At 46.8% G+C, this 13,033-nt stretch overlaps 1 protein-coding gene across 1 annotated transcript; it reads right to left on the bottom strand.

Annotated features, from left to right (window-relative positions):
• Positions 1-11,563: 11,563 nt before the first annotated feature.
• ATP6V1E2 (ATPase H+ transporting V1 subunit E2) lies at positions 11,564-12,278 on the bottom strand (the record flags this gene model as incomplete). The annotated part of the gene is made up of 1 exon (XM_023746107.1): positions 11,564-12,278. A coding segment is annotated over one exon (663 nt), but the record flags the coding sequence as incomplete, so codon positions are not given.
• Positions 12,279-13,033: the final 755 nt, after the last annotated feature.

Below are 13,033 nucleotides of genomic sequence, written 5' to 3'. Positions count from 1 at the left end.
TTAAGAGATGCGTTTCCAATTAAGCTTTATTTTTTATGCTTCCTTAGTATCTATTAAATTTTCTAATAGCATTTGTTTTGATTAATTGTGTACTAGTTGTCATGGTACAAATCCAGACAAAATGTTCCCTAACATTTAGAGTCTATGGTCACAGGAAATTTAAAAAATAAAATCATTTTATATACACAGCTTTGTTGGAGAGAAATATGATGAGGTGATACATAAAAGACATTCAATCATAAAACATGTTAGGATAAAGTTCTGTAGGGGAGGTATAAGTTCAAGGAGGAAAAGAGAAAGATGAAATGTTGTCCACATTTAAGGACGAACTTCATGTATTTTTTAAAAGGATGATGGAGGTATCCAATCCTATAGTATTTCATTTAGAAACGTTTTTCAGAGTACTAAACCAGTTTTATTTTAAAAAGTCAATATTTGCATACATCAGAAGGCACACCCTATGTAAGTATTTATACTGTGAAGAATTTTTGAATGTTTGCTTCTAAAAATGTGCAGATACATAGGAGGGTGCAAGAAAAACGTTTAAAACACCTGGGTCATCAGTCTGGCTCTTGCCTGCGAGTAGAGTGTGCCTGCAATGAAAGCAATCAACAGCCTTCCCTAAATCCTGGGGGACCTGTGGGCACCCTCAAAGGGGAAGTAGGACTCTCACTGGTGCCCACTTCATCCTATCAATAGGATCTTTGTTTTCTTGCTTTATTCTAAGCTTTCCTCTAAAACCCCATGCTCTCTACTACAAATGCCCCATCATACTTTTTCCCACGCGGCCTCAACCCTTCCTTTCTTCCAGAAACTTTCAGTGCCCCCACCCCACCCCCACCCCCAGCCTCGTGGTGGCACCCACTGTTTCCTCCCATTTTCTGTTGCTTTGGGCTCGTCCTCACTCCCCAGCTAGGCCTTAAGTTTTCTCATCTGTGCTTCCAAGTCTCTCTCCTCAGCAGTAAGAAGGATGTGGATTAATAAGAATTGAGCGAGATGAAATTTGCAGTCTGGCCCCAAGCCTGGCTTGCAGCCAGAACTGGATACCCAGATGCGTTCAGCAAATACTTGCTAATCGTGCTGTTACATTTTCTCGCTGACGAGTGATCACAGAGGTCTGGGCATCCTAGCGTCCCCCTTCTTCTTCGCCCAGGAAACCAAGGACAGTTACCTAATTCCCAGGCCTCCTTTAGGTCACTTGCTAGCTGGGAGTGACGAACCCGCCCTCCCCCTCCTGCCGCGCGCTGGGTCCGCTGGCGGAGGGGGGAGGAGGGAAGGCGGGGCGCGCGGCGGAGCCGGGAGCTATGAGGTCATGCTCAGGTCACGTGACCGCTGCTGCACTGTCAACTGTGGTACAATTACAGAGACTGTCTGGGCTTGTGACATTCAAACTAGTATCTCTCCCTCCTCCCTCTCCAGAGCGAGCACTGGCCCCTTTCACATCAAGGGACCGTCTCAAAAGTCTAGGACCCTGAAGGTTCTGGCTACAACTTAAGATCTGGGAAAGAAAGATAGAAGGGGAGAGAAAAAAAAAGTCCACGATTGCACTTCTTGCTGCCGCAGTTTGAAAACCATGTTTAAGCCCCGGGCTCTTTAAAATCTTTTCTGCCAACGCAACTTGGCATAAGCATTAAAGAGCCTTTTTAAAATCGTCATACTCCTTAACCCATTAATTCCATCCAGGATGCCTGCCTGTGGAAATAATCCAAACTGAGGCAAAGGTTTAGGTGCATAAAATCCATGCCTTGTTATTGAAACTAAAAATATGCATATATGATGAAATTGACTAGGTTACAGTATAAATAAGCAATATAATATTGGGCGGTCATTATAAATAGTGATTTCCAAGACATTTTCATGTCATGGAAAATGCATGAAAAAATGGCCATGGGGAGTATTTGTTGAGCATTGACTTATGTGCCAGATGTTTTTGCTAAATGCTTGATATGGATTGAGTCTTACAACCTCAGGAGACAGATACTATTATTATGCTTTTAAAAACTGGCCTAGAAAAAGGAACTTCCTCAGGTTAGCTAGCTAATAAAGTATGAAAATTGAGGTTTAGAGTTTATTCAGAGGGCTTAACTGAGTAAGTGGCAGGGGCAGCATTTGAAGTCAGAGTATCTGAATCTAGAGTCCAGTCTCTTAACTCCCATGCTCTCAGCTGCCTGACACAATAGTAACTTGTAGAGATCAGGATGCAACACGGTACATACACACCATCAGGTCAATAATGTGTATCCACATGTGTGCTCCTACACACAACATATGTAAAGAAACAAATAGAACAGACTCCACATTTCCTTGATGGTACCCCCAGTGGTACAATTACCAGTGAGATAAATTTTCTTTAAACTCTTCTGGATCTTCAAATTTTTCTACAATGTGTGTGTGTTAACAAATAGGCAAAACGTTATATATAGATAAGCCGGCAGGTGGACATCCCCTGAGGGGTCCCGGACTGCGAGAGGGTGCAGGCTGAGCTGAGGGAGCCCCCCCTCCCCAGTGCATGAATTTTGTGCACTGGGCCTCTAGTGTATAGATAAATTCCACTAAAAAGCCATGTGCCAATCACAATATCATTTATTATAATGAAAATTTGAAAGTAGCTCAAATGTCAGTTACTGTTTGAATGGTTAAATAAATTATAAAACACTAGAAGCCGAATGCACAAAATTCGTGCAGGGGCCTCTGCCGCCTCTGCCTCGGCCCTTACTGCGGCTTTGTCCAGAAGGAAGGACGTCCGGAAGGACATCTGGTCTAATATTACATTTTTATTATTATAGATGACAGGTACAATAATTTGCAGGCATGGAAAATGAAGCTACCAAAGATCAAGTATCACTATGTGAAAGATCACAGTATAAAATGGTAGGCATATTATGCATAATTATTTGAGGATATCACTGTGAAATCTGAAAGAAAATAGAAAAGGGTAACTGTATCAGGATTTTTAAAACTTTTAAAACTTCTATAATGTTTTCCTATTTCTTGTATAACAATAAAAATATTTTCATTGAGTTAAGGTTCAGTAATCAAAATTAGCATGAAACACATGGGAATCTATTTTTTCCTTTCTGTTTTATCTCATTTCATTGCCAAAACACCCCAAAGAGAACAGGCCTTTACTCTTCCATTTTACTGATAAGAAAGGTAAGGCAAAGAGAAGGTGAGTTTCTTGGAGAAAACTAGCAAATAAGTGGCAACCCTGGGACTAGAATCTCCCACCCCAGGTGGCTGATAAACCACACCCATCCTCTGTAAAGGGCTGCATGGCACTGCCTGAAGAACACAAGCTACAGATATTAAGACCCCAAACTCTGAGATGCAAGTGTGGATTCTCTCCAGTGGGTCAGAGCCTGGAAGCAGGAAGCATGCCCGATTTATGCTCTTTGTCTTCAGAGTGGGAACGCCTAAGGCTTTCTCCATCCACCCTCCAAACCCATCCACCCACACCCACACACACAGCCTGCCTTGTCCCCAAAACAGTCTCCCAGAGAACATGCCTTGCCCTTGGATGAAGAGAAGGTCAGTAGATTTGCAGTTTGTCCTTCCCCACTTCCCTGGGGGTACAGTCCTGCTCACAGCCCTCAGAAGAGGAACTGTGACCCCATAGGCCAGCATATGTCAAAGGCCAGTTGCAAACCAGGTGGGCACCAGAGAAGCAAACCTGGGAAGAGAGATCAGAAGAGGTCAAAGGTCAACAACCATGGGTGAAGCTAGCAGTGGGGACCTGGGAAGCTGAAGTGCCCCAGAGAACATGGCCATTGGGCCCTGGTCCCTTATTTAACAATGTGGGATTTGCCAGGTTCACACAACAGTTAGAGAGAGTAGAAGTGAGCCTAATCCAAAGCCCTAGGGAATCAAAGGCCAGGCGATGACTCCATAGAACGAGGCTCTGTCATCTGTTCAACACACCTATTGCCATTCCTGCTTACCCCATCTCTCTGTTCACATGGGGTCAGAGCCAGTACCCAATCTCTGATTCCACTTCACTTGGGGGTCAAGTGACCATATAGTTCAAGGTGGAAAAAACCTGGGAAGTCACGGGCAAAGAAGCAGCTCCCCCTCTGGGGAAATAAGCCCAAACTCCAAAACACATGAAACAAACCAATGGGCTGAGAGTCCAAAGATGTGTCCAAGTCCAAGAATTCCAGAGCCAGGTGGGGGAAGGTTCCAGAAGGCAGGAGGAGTCAGAAGAGTCGGGACTTGAGTGGACCAAAAAGAGGGACCTGCTGTAAAGAGCTCAGAGAAACCCGAAGATCCCATAGATGCAGTAATGTCACAGGAAGTTCAGACGTGGGGCTGAGCCCACGTTTACCAATCCCAATGGCTGGGTGGGCCCCTAAGGAGGAGAAACGGAGGTGGCAGTGCTTGATGGGGTGATGCTTGTCATTAGTGCGTTTAAGTGTTTGTTCCCACCTTGAAGTGGAAACCATGGAGTACCTTGAACGCTAGCAGCTCCTGCTACTGAAGATAAAGTGAACTTAATGGTACTTTCTGTAAGAAAAGGAATGGCATTGGCCCCAAATGCTACTTACAGGGGGCTTTTCAGGGGGAATATAAAGTGTTACCTATAAAAATACCTGTGCATTGGTCTGAGCTGGCTGATGACTGGCTGACTTGCTTTGATATTTCTGTGGGGTCAGTGTGGTTTCCTTTGTGCCAAGAAGGGGAGGGGCAAGTGTTATATTAGAAACCTAACAGAGAAGCTGGTACATTTCACACAATAAAATGAAGGCATGCCCCTTTCATGCTTGCAAGTCCTCAACGGCTTTCCACTGTACTTAGAATAAACCTGAATTCGTCGTGTGCCATTCACAAGACCCTCCCCCTTCCCTCCCCTCTCCCCTTCACTCACTGAGTGAAGCTCCACCGGCCTCCTCTCTGCTCCTCAAACTGGCATTGCTTTTTCTGCCTCGGTGCCTTAATTTGTGGTTCCCTCTGCTCAGAATGCCCTTCCTTTCTCCCCACTCCCAGCCTCCTCCTCTGCTGTTTGCATAGCCAGCTCCTTCTCGGGCGTTAGGTGCATGGGGGCCCTACTTGAGCAGGGGTCAGGGAAGGCCTCACTGCCCAGAGCCCTGCACTGAGATCAACCTGAAATCACCAGTTGTCCACTTGTTTGGTGTCCTCTTCTCAGTCCTGACGCCTCCCCGTACCCCCATCCCATGAGTCACATTAGAATGTTCCTTTCGGAAAGCTGGGGCCTTAATTGTCCTGTTCACTGCAAGGGATGTAAAGCCTGGCAGAACACCTGACATTTGGTAACCACTCAATAAATATTTGTGGAGTGAATGAATGAATAAATGAACGAGAGAGCTGCTGATTGGAATTTATCCAAGTGAAAACCCGGGGCTCACACGCCAAACCAGAAAAGACAAGACTCTTCAAACTCTTTATTGTTCCCCTTCCTTCAATGGAGCCCAGGGCGTCTTGCTTCCGCTTTCTCCCCTCCTCCCTCCCTTTCTCCCTCCCCTCCTCCCTTTCACAGAGCTCCATTAGCACCTGCTCTGTGCCAGCTCTGGGCTAGGTACTGTGCCACCTTCCTACCCACTCTGCTCCCCAACATGCCCCCTGTGCCCTGACCTCCCACAAGGTCCCAGTCTTTTCCTGGGCTCCCTCAAGTCACATCCCTCGTGCAGTCACCCACTGGTACTCCTTCTCTGTGGGCCTTCATTACGACCGAGCCCTGAGGCCAGAACAACCCAGAAAGAGAAAGGAAGGATTCTCTGAGGATCCACCTATGGCCATGTATTTGCTCCATATCTGACCTGCAGGGAGTCGAAGTTCTGGAGCTTCTATATGGTAACTTTTTCATAAAATGAATGACAACAACATGGTCTTTCCAGGTTTTTTCTTTGCAGTCCCAAGTGTCTTAGCTGATTATGACCTTGAACAGTGTCCTTGCTTCTTCTGAGTTTCAGATTCAAATGAACCTTTGGCTCTCAAGATTCCTTCAAGGTCTAAACATTCTGGAACCTCTGGGACATGAATCCACTCAGATTTGTAGCCACCAGGATGATTAACACATCTCCCTGTATGGGCTTATCTCCCAGTGACAAAAGAATGTGCTCAGTTCTATCACGCCAAGTGTGTGTGGGCGGGTGTGGTGACTGGGCCAGGAGTCTGCCAGGACTGTCTCTCCGATTTGGAGATTCTTTCGCTGTGTCTGCAGAGAGAGTGGAGTAGCCTGCCTCCCCATAAAGGGCCGCTGACCTGCAGGAAAAGGCCACGGGGTGGGTGAGCTGGGAGATAGGGCAGGAAAGCATTGGGCACCACGAGAGCGTGCAGGTTTATCGTGCTTTAGAACAGTTTAGAAAGGTGGGATGGACGCGATCCTTTCCCAGTACCTTCAATAACAGGTGTGATTTCAGGATGAGGTAATGATTTAGAAGGATATAGGGACAGAAACAGAGCAAAGCATAGCAAGGGGCAGACTTGAGCCAATTTTTCCCTGGAGAGCTCAGTGAGGAGCTGCACTTGCTCCCCAGAGGTGGGGGGGAGGGGGGGATGATTGGCCTAGAGTAGATCTGCTGACCCACTTCCAGGATCCTGGGACCCCAGAGACAGAGAGGAAGCCCTGCGGCATTTTCTGTTCTGCCGGTCTGCTCTCCCTGCCTTCTCTGAGCTTGCAGTCCATGCTCAAGGCATCCCCTTTGCTTCTGGCTCTCCAGGCAGCTCAAAATCAGAACTCTGTACTCTTCCTCCACCAGTCACCCCTGCCAACAAGATTCCTGGGGTGGAGGCCTCCGTGAGGGGCAGGGCCTGGCTGGCTGTGTTTCAGACCCTCCAGCCCTCCCCCAGCAGGGAGTGAGCCTACCAAAGCAGCCTTGCCCTAACTCAGCACAGCCTCTGTCTGCATCTGCAGCAAACAGCTTCCCTTGCACCTCAGGAGGAAGTGTTAATGAGGAAAGGGGTGGGGAGGGTTGGGCCTGCCTGTGGTTGTAACAGTTTGCTCACGAGGATTGAGGAGCTAAAAGGAGAAAGGCGCCTTCTTGAGGATAGGACAGTTAACAAGGCGGGTGGGAAGAGATCAACCAAAGAACTTGTATGCATATATGCATAACCCATAAACACAGACAATAGGGTGGTAAAGGCTTGGGGTGGGAAGGTGGGCGAGAAGGGGTCAATGGGGGGGGGGGAGACACATGTACTACTTTCAATAATACATCATTTTTTTTAAAAAGGATGCCTGTACATTTGTACCAGCCAACTAACAAGTGCCAGTGCATGCATTTCTAAAGCAGAGACCCCTATGGGAGTGCAGCTATCAGAATGGTGACAAACAGCCCACCAGATGGCCAAGGCTAGCGCTGGGGCTACAGAAAGGTAAAGGCTAAGGTTCGCCTCCCATGGCTGAGGCCCCTAAGGATGACCCAGCCTCTAACTTTGCACCCAGGCCCAAAGCAAACCTCCTCCCCCATGTATTTCCGAGGGAGGGAGAGATGCACTAGGGTCCCAGGTTTGCCCAGGAGGTAACCAAACCCTGATGATGTGAGGTAGGGGCACAGTATCCAGGCTCCGCCCATCCACAGCCTTCCCCAGGGAGCAGAAGAGAAGGGTTTTCTTGTCAAGCACCATCCCTGGACTACAGTGCAGGCCCTCATTCTCCCTACCTCTGCCCCCATCTCCCATCCTTGCCCCTTTCTGTGGCACAATCTAGGGGCTGAAGAGGAGAGAGACTCCGGAGGCCTCCATTCAGGAAGCAGAGCCAGGCGGGAAAGAAGGACATAGCAGTCAGAAATGTCTGTTCAGAACCTACGACGTGCACATCCAACTGAAATAATGAGGCAGCAGGGAATGCAGAGAAGGAAGAAGACACACTGTCCCTGCCCACGGGGAACTGAGTCTAGGAAGGTGGGACAAGTGGAAACAGAGGCTCCTAGTAAATGAAGGTGAAGTACTCGATGGAGCTGCTGTCCTTGCAGCCGGGACTGTAGGCTGCCAGGCGTGGTGGGCCACCAGCCTATGTTTTGCTGAGGGGCCATTATGAGGGAGGAGACTGGAGCCCATGGGTTGAGAGGGCTGAGAAGAAGAAGGTTGAGGGGAAAGAGAGAGTGTCTGGCAGCTTTGGGAGAGAGAAAATTGGGGGGAAACAGATATTTAAATGGGACTTAAGGGAAATGTTGCCCCACAGGCACTAAACTTTTCATAAAACCTGACTATTTTTTTGGAGATGAATTAATGTCACGCCCGAGTAATGGATGGGAGCCAGTTTAGGGGGCCAGAGCTGGGGTAGGCCAATGGGGTCCAGACACTCCTGGGTGACATCAGGAAATGGGGTTCCAGGTGTCAGAAGGAGCAGCAGCTGGAGGCTGGGTCAGCTGGGAAGGGACTGCTATGCTGGGCCTGGAAAGATGACTAGGAGAGAAGTCAGGAGAGAAGGCAGGAAGAGAGAAGGTGGAAAGAGAGAAGGCAGGAGGAGAGAAGGTGGGAGGAGAGAAGGCAGGAGGAGAGAAGGTGGGAGGAGAGAAGGTGGGAGGAGAGAAGGCAGAAGTCTCTGAGAGTAGGGAAACCCTGATAAAAAATTGTAAGACAGTGTGAAACTGTGATGGAAAGCCTCAGGGCCTGGACAGGTAGGAGGAGTAGAGGCGGGAGTGGATAGGACATACAGGTCACTGATTCTAATCTCTTCCAGTCTATGTATCAATGAATTTGATGACCTCACACAAGAGCTGGTAGGGTATTTATCATCTCTCACTTGGGCTGATAGATTGTTCCTAATGGGGCTTCTACCTCCAGTCTCTCCCTCCCTCCAATGTGCCTTCCACATACAGTGACACTAAAATAATCTTTGAGAAGTCCAGTTTCCATGATTTCATTCTTATCTAAAGTCCTTCAATGACCCTTCACTCCCCCTCCCCCCCACCCCACCAGAATCAGTGTAACTCCTAAGCAGGGCATGCAGCACCACCTCATCAAGCTTCCTGTGCCTTCCCAGCTTCAACATGGTCACTCCCCACTCACCCCTCACACTCATCCCAATGAACCACACACCATTCCTCTAACACCACTTGCTTTTTCACTCCTTGGGGCCTTTGCATATGCTTTCCCCCTTTTCCTGGAGTACTTTCCCTGGCTCCATTGCCAATACCCCAGAAGCTTTCTATGACCCTCTCTTCCTTGTATATAGCACTAGGCTGGCCTTTCCACGTTGTATCATTATCATGATCCTCATGATAATGTTTGTGTGTCTGTGACTAGTGAAAGGACAGGACCAGATCGCATTCTTTGCCCCCCAGCACCTAGCACAGGGCCTCGCTAGCTCTTTATTGGCATTCAGAAAACGTTTATTGAATGAGAGATTTGTAACTCGCAAGGGCCCACATGGGAGATACCCTTTGGAGACTCTGTCTAGCTGACAAAGACCCCCTTTTCTCTGAGAACTGAATACCAACTGGACCATAGGAGGACATCTGATCTGAGCTGGGCCAAAGGGACTCAGGAAAGTGGAACAAACTCCAAGAGAAGCACATTTGTTTCTGGAACCACAACATGTAAAATTGGGAATGTAAACTTTGTGGGGCATGCTTATTCCATCATTTAAACTGCACAATAGAGAAAGTCACTCCTTAAAGTAAGAAAATGAAGTGGCCACGCAGGGAATTTCGGATGGCTTTCTGAGCCCCACGTCCAGCCCTCTCCTGAGACCATGATAGAGTCCTGTCCTTTGGTTCTGGGAGGCACCCTGTTGAGCAATAACCTGTCCCTAAATTTCTGTACCTTATACAGTCCTTACAGCACAAACCAACCTTTGCTGTTGGCAGTTACTTGGGGTTTTTCCTCTTTAAAAATCTTTGATTTTAATATATAAATTAAACTCTAACTTTAGAGTTTAATACATTAGACTCTAAATCACCATACCATGCAGAACTGGCCACATTATTTACAGGGCCCAATGCAAAGTGAAAATGTGGTGTCCTTTGTTCAAAAAGTACAAGGAGAGGGACTAAACTATAAAGCTTTTTCCTTGTTTCTGCAGTCTCTCTTTTGATTTGTCATAGTTTTTATTTACAATGTTAATGACTAAGGGAATAAAAATTAAAAGTTTAAATCATAAGCATGAATTTTATTATTTATCTTCATATTGTGCCATGCCCAAATGGAGAGTCACCAAACCTACAGTGTGTATTTCTTGGCTTCTCCCAGAATATCCATCAAGCTGGCGGGAAGAGATGACCCCAAGTCTCCTCAGGCACTGACTGAGCTGTTTGATGGGAACTCTGTCGGTCATGGGGATACTTGGAAGGGCAAGTACAGACCCTCATAAGCTCCTGAAGTTCCCGCCCTGAGACTCAGGCCCAGTAGCTTGACACTGCTGTGTCTTCTTTCCCACAGATCTATGTGCTATGTGCTGGCTGGGGTCAGGGAAGTCCTGCCATTACAGCATCTGCCATTACAGCAGGCTGGCTGACCCAACCCACAGCAGACATGTGAACCCAGGGTCTTTAAACCTCTACACCAGGATGTGCTCAGTATCTGGTGGGCGAGATGCTCACCTTCATTGAGTCACCTGCTGAATGGAGCTGCCAGCCAGGGTGCTGATGGCCACTATTATGCCCAGTCATAAGACCCTGCAGAGCATGTACACCCCCCTCTGACCCTCCCTGCATGCACACCAGGCCCTCACCAGTGGCAGAGGGCAGCAATATTACTGGGTGAGGAAGAGGAAGGCTGGGACACAGGAAGCTGGGAAGTGGTGGCTAAGAACCCATCCGAGGGAGATGGGTAGGCTTTGGGAGTTGGCACCATGTGTGAGCCAAGGCTCCAAGCAATAGTTCATGCTCTGAAGCCACATGGGGCTTCACTTACAAAACACACATTCAAAGTTAAATTAAGAATTTCAGGCCTGGCTGGCATGGCTCAATGGTTAAGCATCAACCTATGAACCAGAAGGTCACGGTTCGATTCCTGGTCAGGGCACATGCCTGGGTTGCGGGCTCGATCCCCAGTGTGGGGTGTGCAGGAGGCAGCTGATCAATGATTCTCTCTCATCACTGACATTTCTATCTCTCTCTCCCTCTCCCTTCCTCTTTGAAATCAATAAAATTTTAAAAAAAATTTTTAAACAGAATTTCAAGGCAGTGGTTACAGAACATTAAACCCCAAGCACTGAACTGTTTTGGGCAGGGAGCCCTGTGTGAGTGACTGCACTGGTCACATATGCCCATGGAGTTGACCCTGTACACAAGAGGAAGATCTCTAAATCTCTTTAAACAACGTAAGTACAGGCTGTTGAAACAAAAGAAGGAAAACGTTCTTCACATACATACTAAAGAAATTTAGAGCACTCAGACCCATAAGCCAAAAATACCACTCACATCTCACCATGAGGATGAGCTAAAGAACAGACATCTTGTCTTTACTCCCTTCAACCAGACTGCAGAGCTGAGCAGAAGCTGTGGTATGGATGGATGAACTGGAATTAGATTTCTAAGCATTAAGTCCGGCTTTATTCCAAAGTAGAATGCCTTTAGCTATTCAAAGGGTATTTCTTAAAAGAAGATAGAATGATATCAGAGCAACAAAGAAGAGGAAACATGACTAGTTTTCTTTGCCTTAATAACATGCTTTTATGGCTCAGAAGTTCAACATGAGCTTCATTTCCCAGAGGTTTATATTAAAAACTTCCTGTTGGGATTGGCTCCAAATAAGGCCTTTCGGATTTCTGGCATCTTTTGATGGGCTAAGAGATCCAGTCGACTCTCTAGAGTATTGGAAACCTTTATTTTCTGGGTGCTACTGTAGACCTCCACACCTCCCGCTGCATTCATAGGCAGGTGCACCTCTAGATCAAGGTGGACATTCACACTTTTTTGGGAGACTGTCTTGTATTGAGTGATGGCTTTTTTCACTGCATCCTCAACCAAATGGTGGTCCTGTGGCCTGCAGCGTATAATCACCTCAGGCTCCAGCAGTCGGAACAGACCTTGTAGCACCAGTTTATACAACATCTTCTGGTAGAATTCTTGGTTTGCCACAATCCTGATGAGTCTCAGCTTTGCTTCACTTAGCAACTCTGAGACGAGGTCATTTTGGGCTTTCAGGAAATTCAGCCTTGCTTGACTCCTCATGATGGACATCTGGATTTTCTTCTGCTGCTCTATCTGCTTTTCCTTTTTCTCATAATACTCCATAATCTTCAGTCGTTGGGTTTGCACAAGGCGTCCTTTCTCGATGTTGAATTCTTCCTCAGCCTTGATATCTATTTGTTCTGCCTTCTCGATGGCTTCCTGCTCAATGAAAGCCATCATGTGCTTAATGCGCTTCTGCACGTCGGCCATGGCTGCTCCTGGAAAGGGAGGTGGAGGGAGAGCTGGCAGACCCTCTGGTTCCTTTGATTAGGGCAGAGTTTTAGGAGTTCCACTTCCTTAGCTGTGGAGTGCATGAGGGGAGGAAGGAGAGAGTCAACATCCAAAGGAAAAAATCCTGGAGACCATCTATCGGCTGCTCATTTCACAGATGAGGAAACTGAGGCCTAAAGAGGGAAAGCCACCTGCCCGAGGTCATTCCTCAGAAGAAGAAAGACTTGAACCTGGGTTCCTAGAGTTCTCTCTTTATTATGCTTACCACCTTTTGTCATCAAATAATAATGAGACAATTAGGACAGACCTAGTCCAGAAGTTTTCTAGGCAGTGATGGTTCAATACACAAAAAAGCATTACTATTTATGCCACAGAAACAAAAAGAATCACAAGATACTACTATGAACAATTATATGCCAACAAATTGGAAAACCTAGAAGAAATGGGTAGATTCCTACAAACATACAATCTACCATGACTGAAGAAATAGACATGAAGAAATAGAAAATCTGAACATAGCTATAACTAGTAAGGAGATTAAATCAGTAATTAAAAAACAAAAACAAACAAAACAACAAAAAACCTCCCAACAAACAAAAGCCCAGGACCAGGTGACTTCATTGGAGAATTCTACTAAAACTAAAAATTAATGCCAATCCCTCTCAAACTCTTCCTCCCCCGCCCCCCCCCCGAAAAAATGAAGAGGAGAAAATGCTTTCAAATATATT

The sequence above is a fragment of the Myotis lucifugus genome, unplaced genomic scaffold (genome assembly GCF_000147115.1).
Source record: "Myotis lucifugus unplaced genomic scaffold, Myoluc2.0 scaffold_6, whole genome shotgun sequence".
NCBI classification, from domain to species: domain Eukaryota; kingdom Metazoa; phylum Chordata; class Mammalia; order Chiroptera; family Vespertilionidae; genus Myotis; species Myotis lucifugus.
The sequence above is the reverse complement of the archived record's forward strand: the minus strand, read 5'-3'. Positions and strand labels throughout refer to the sequence as shown.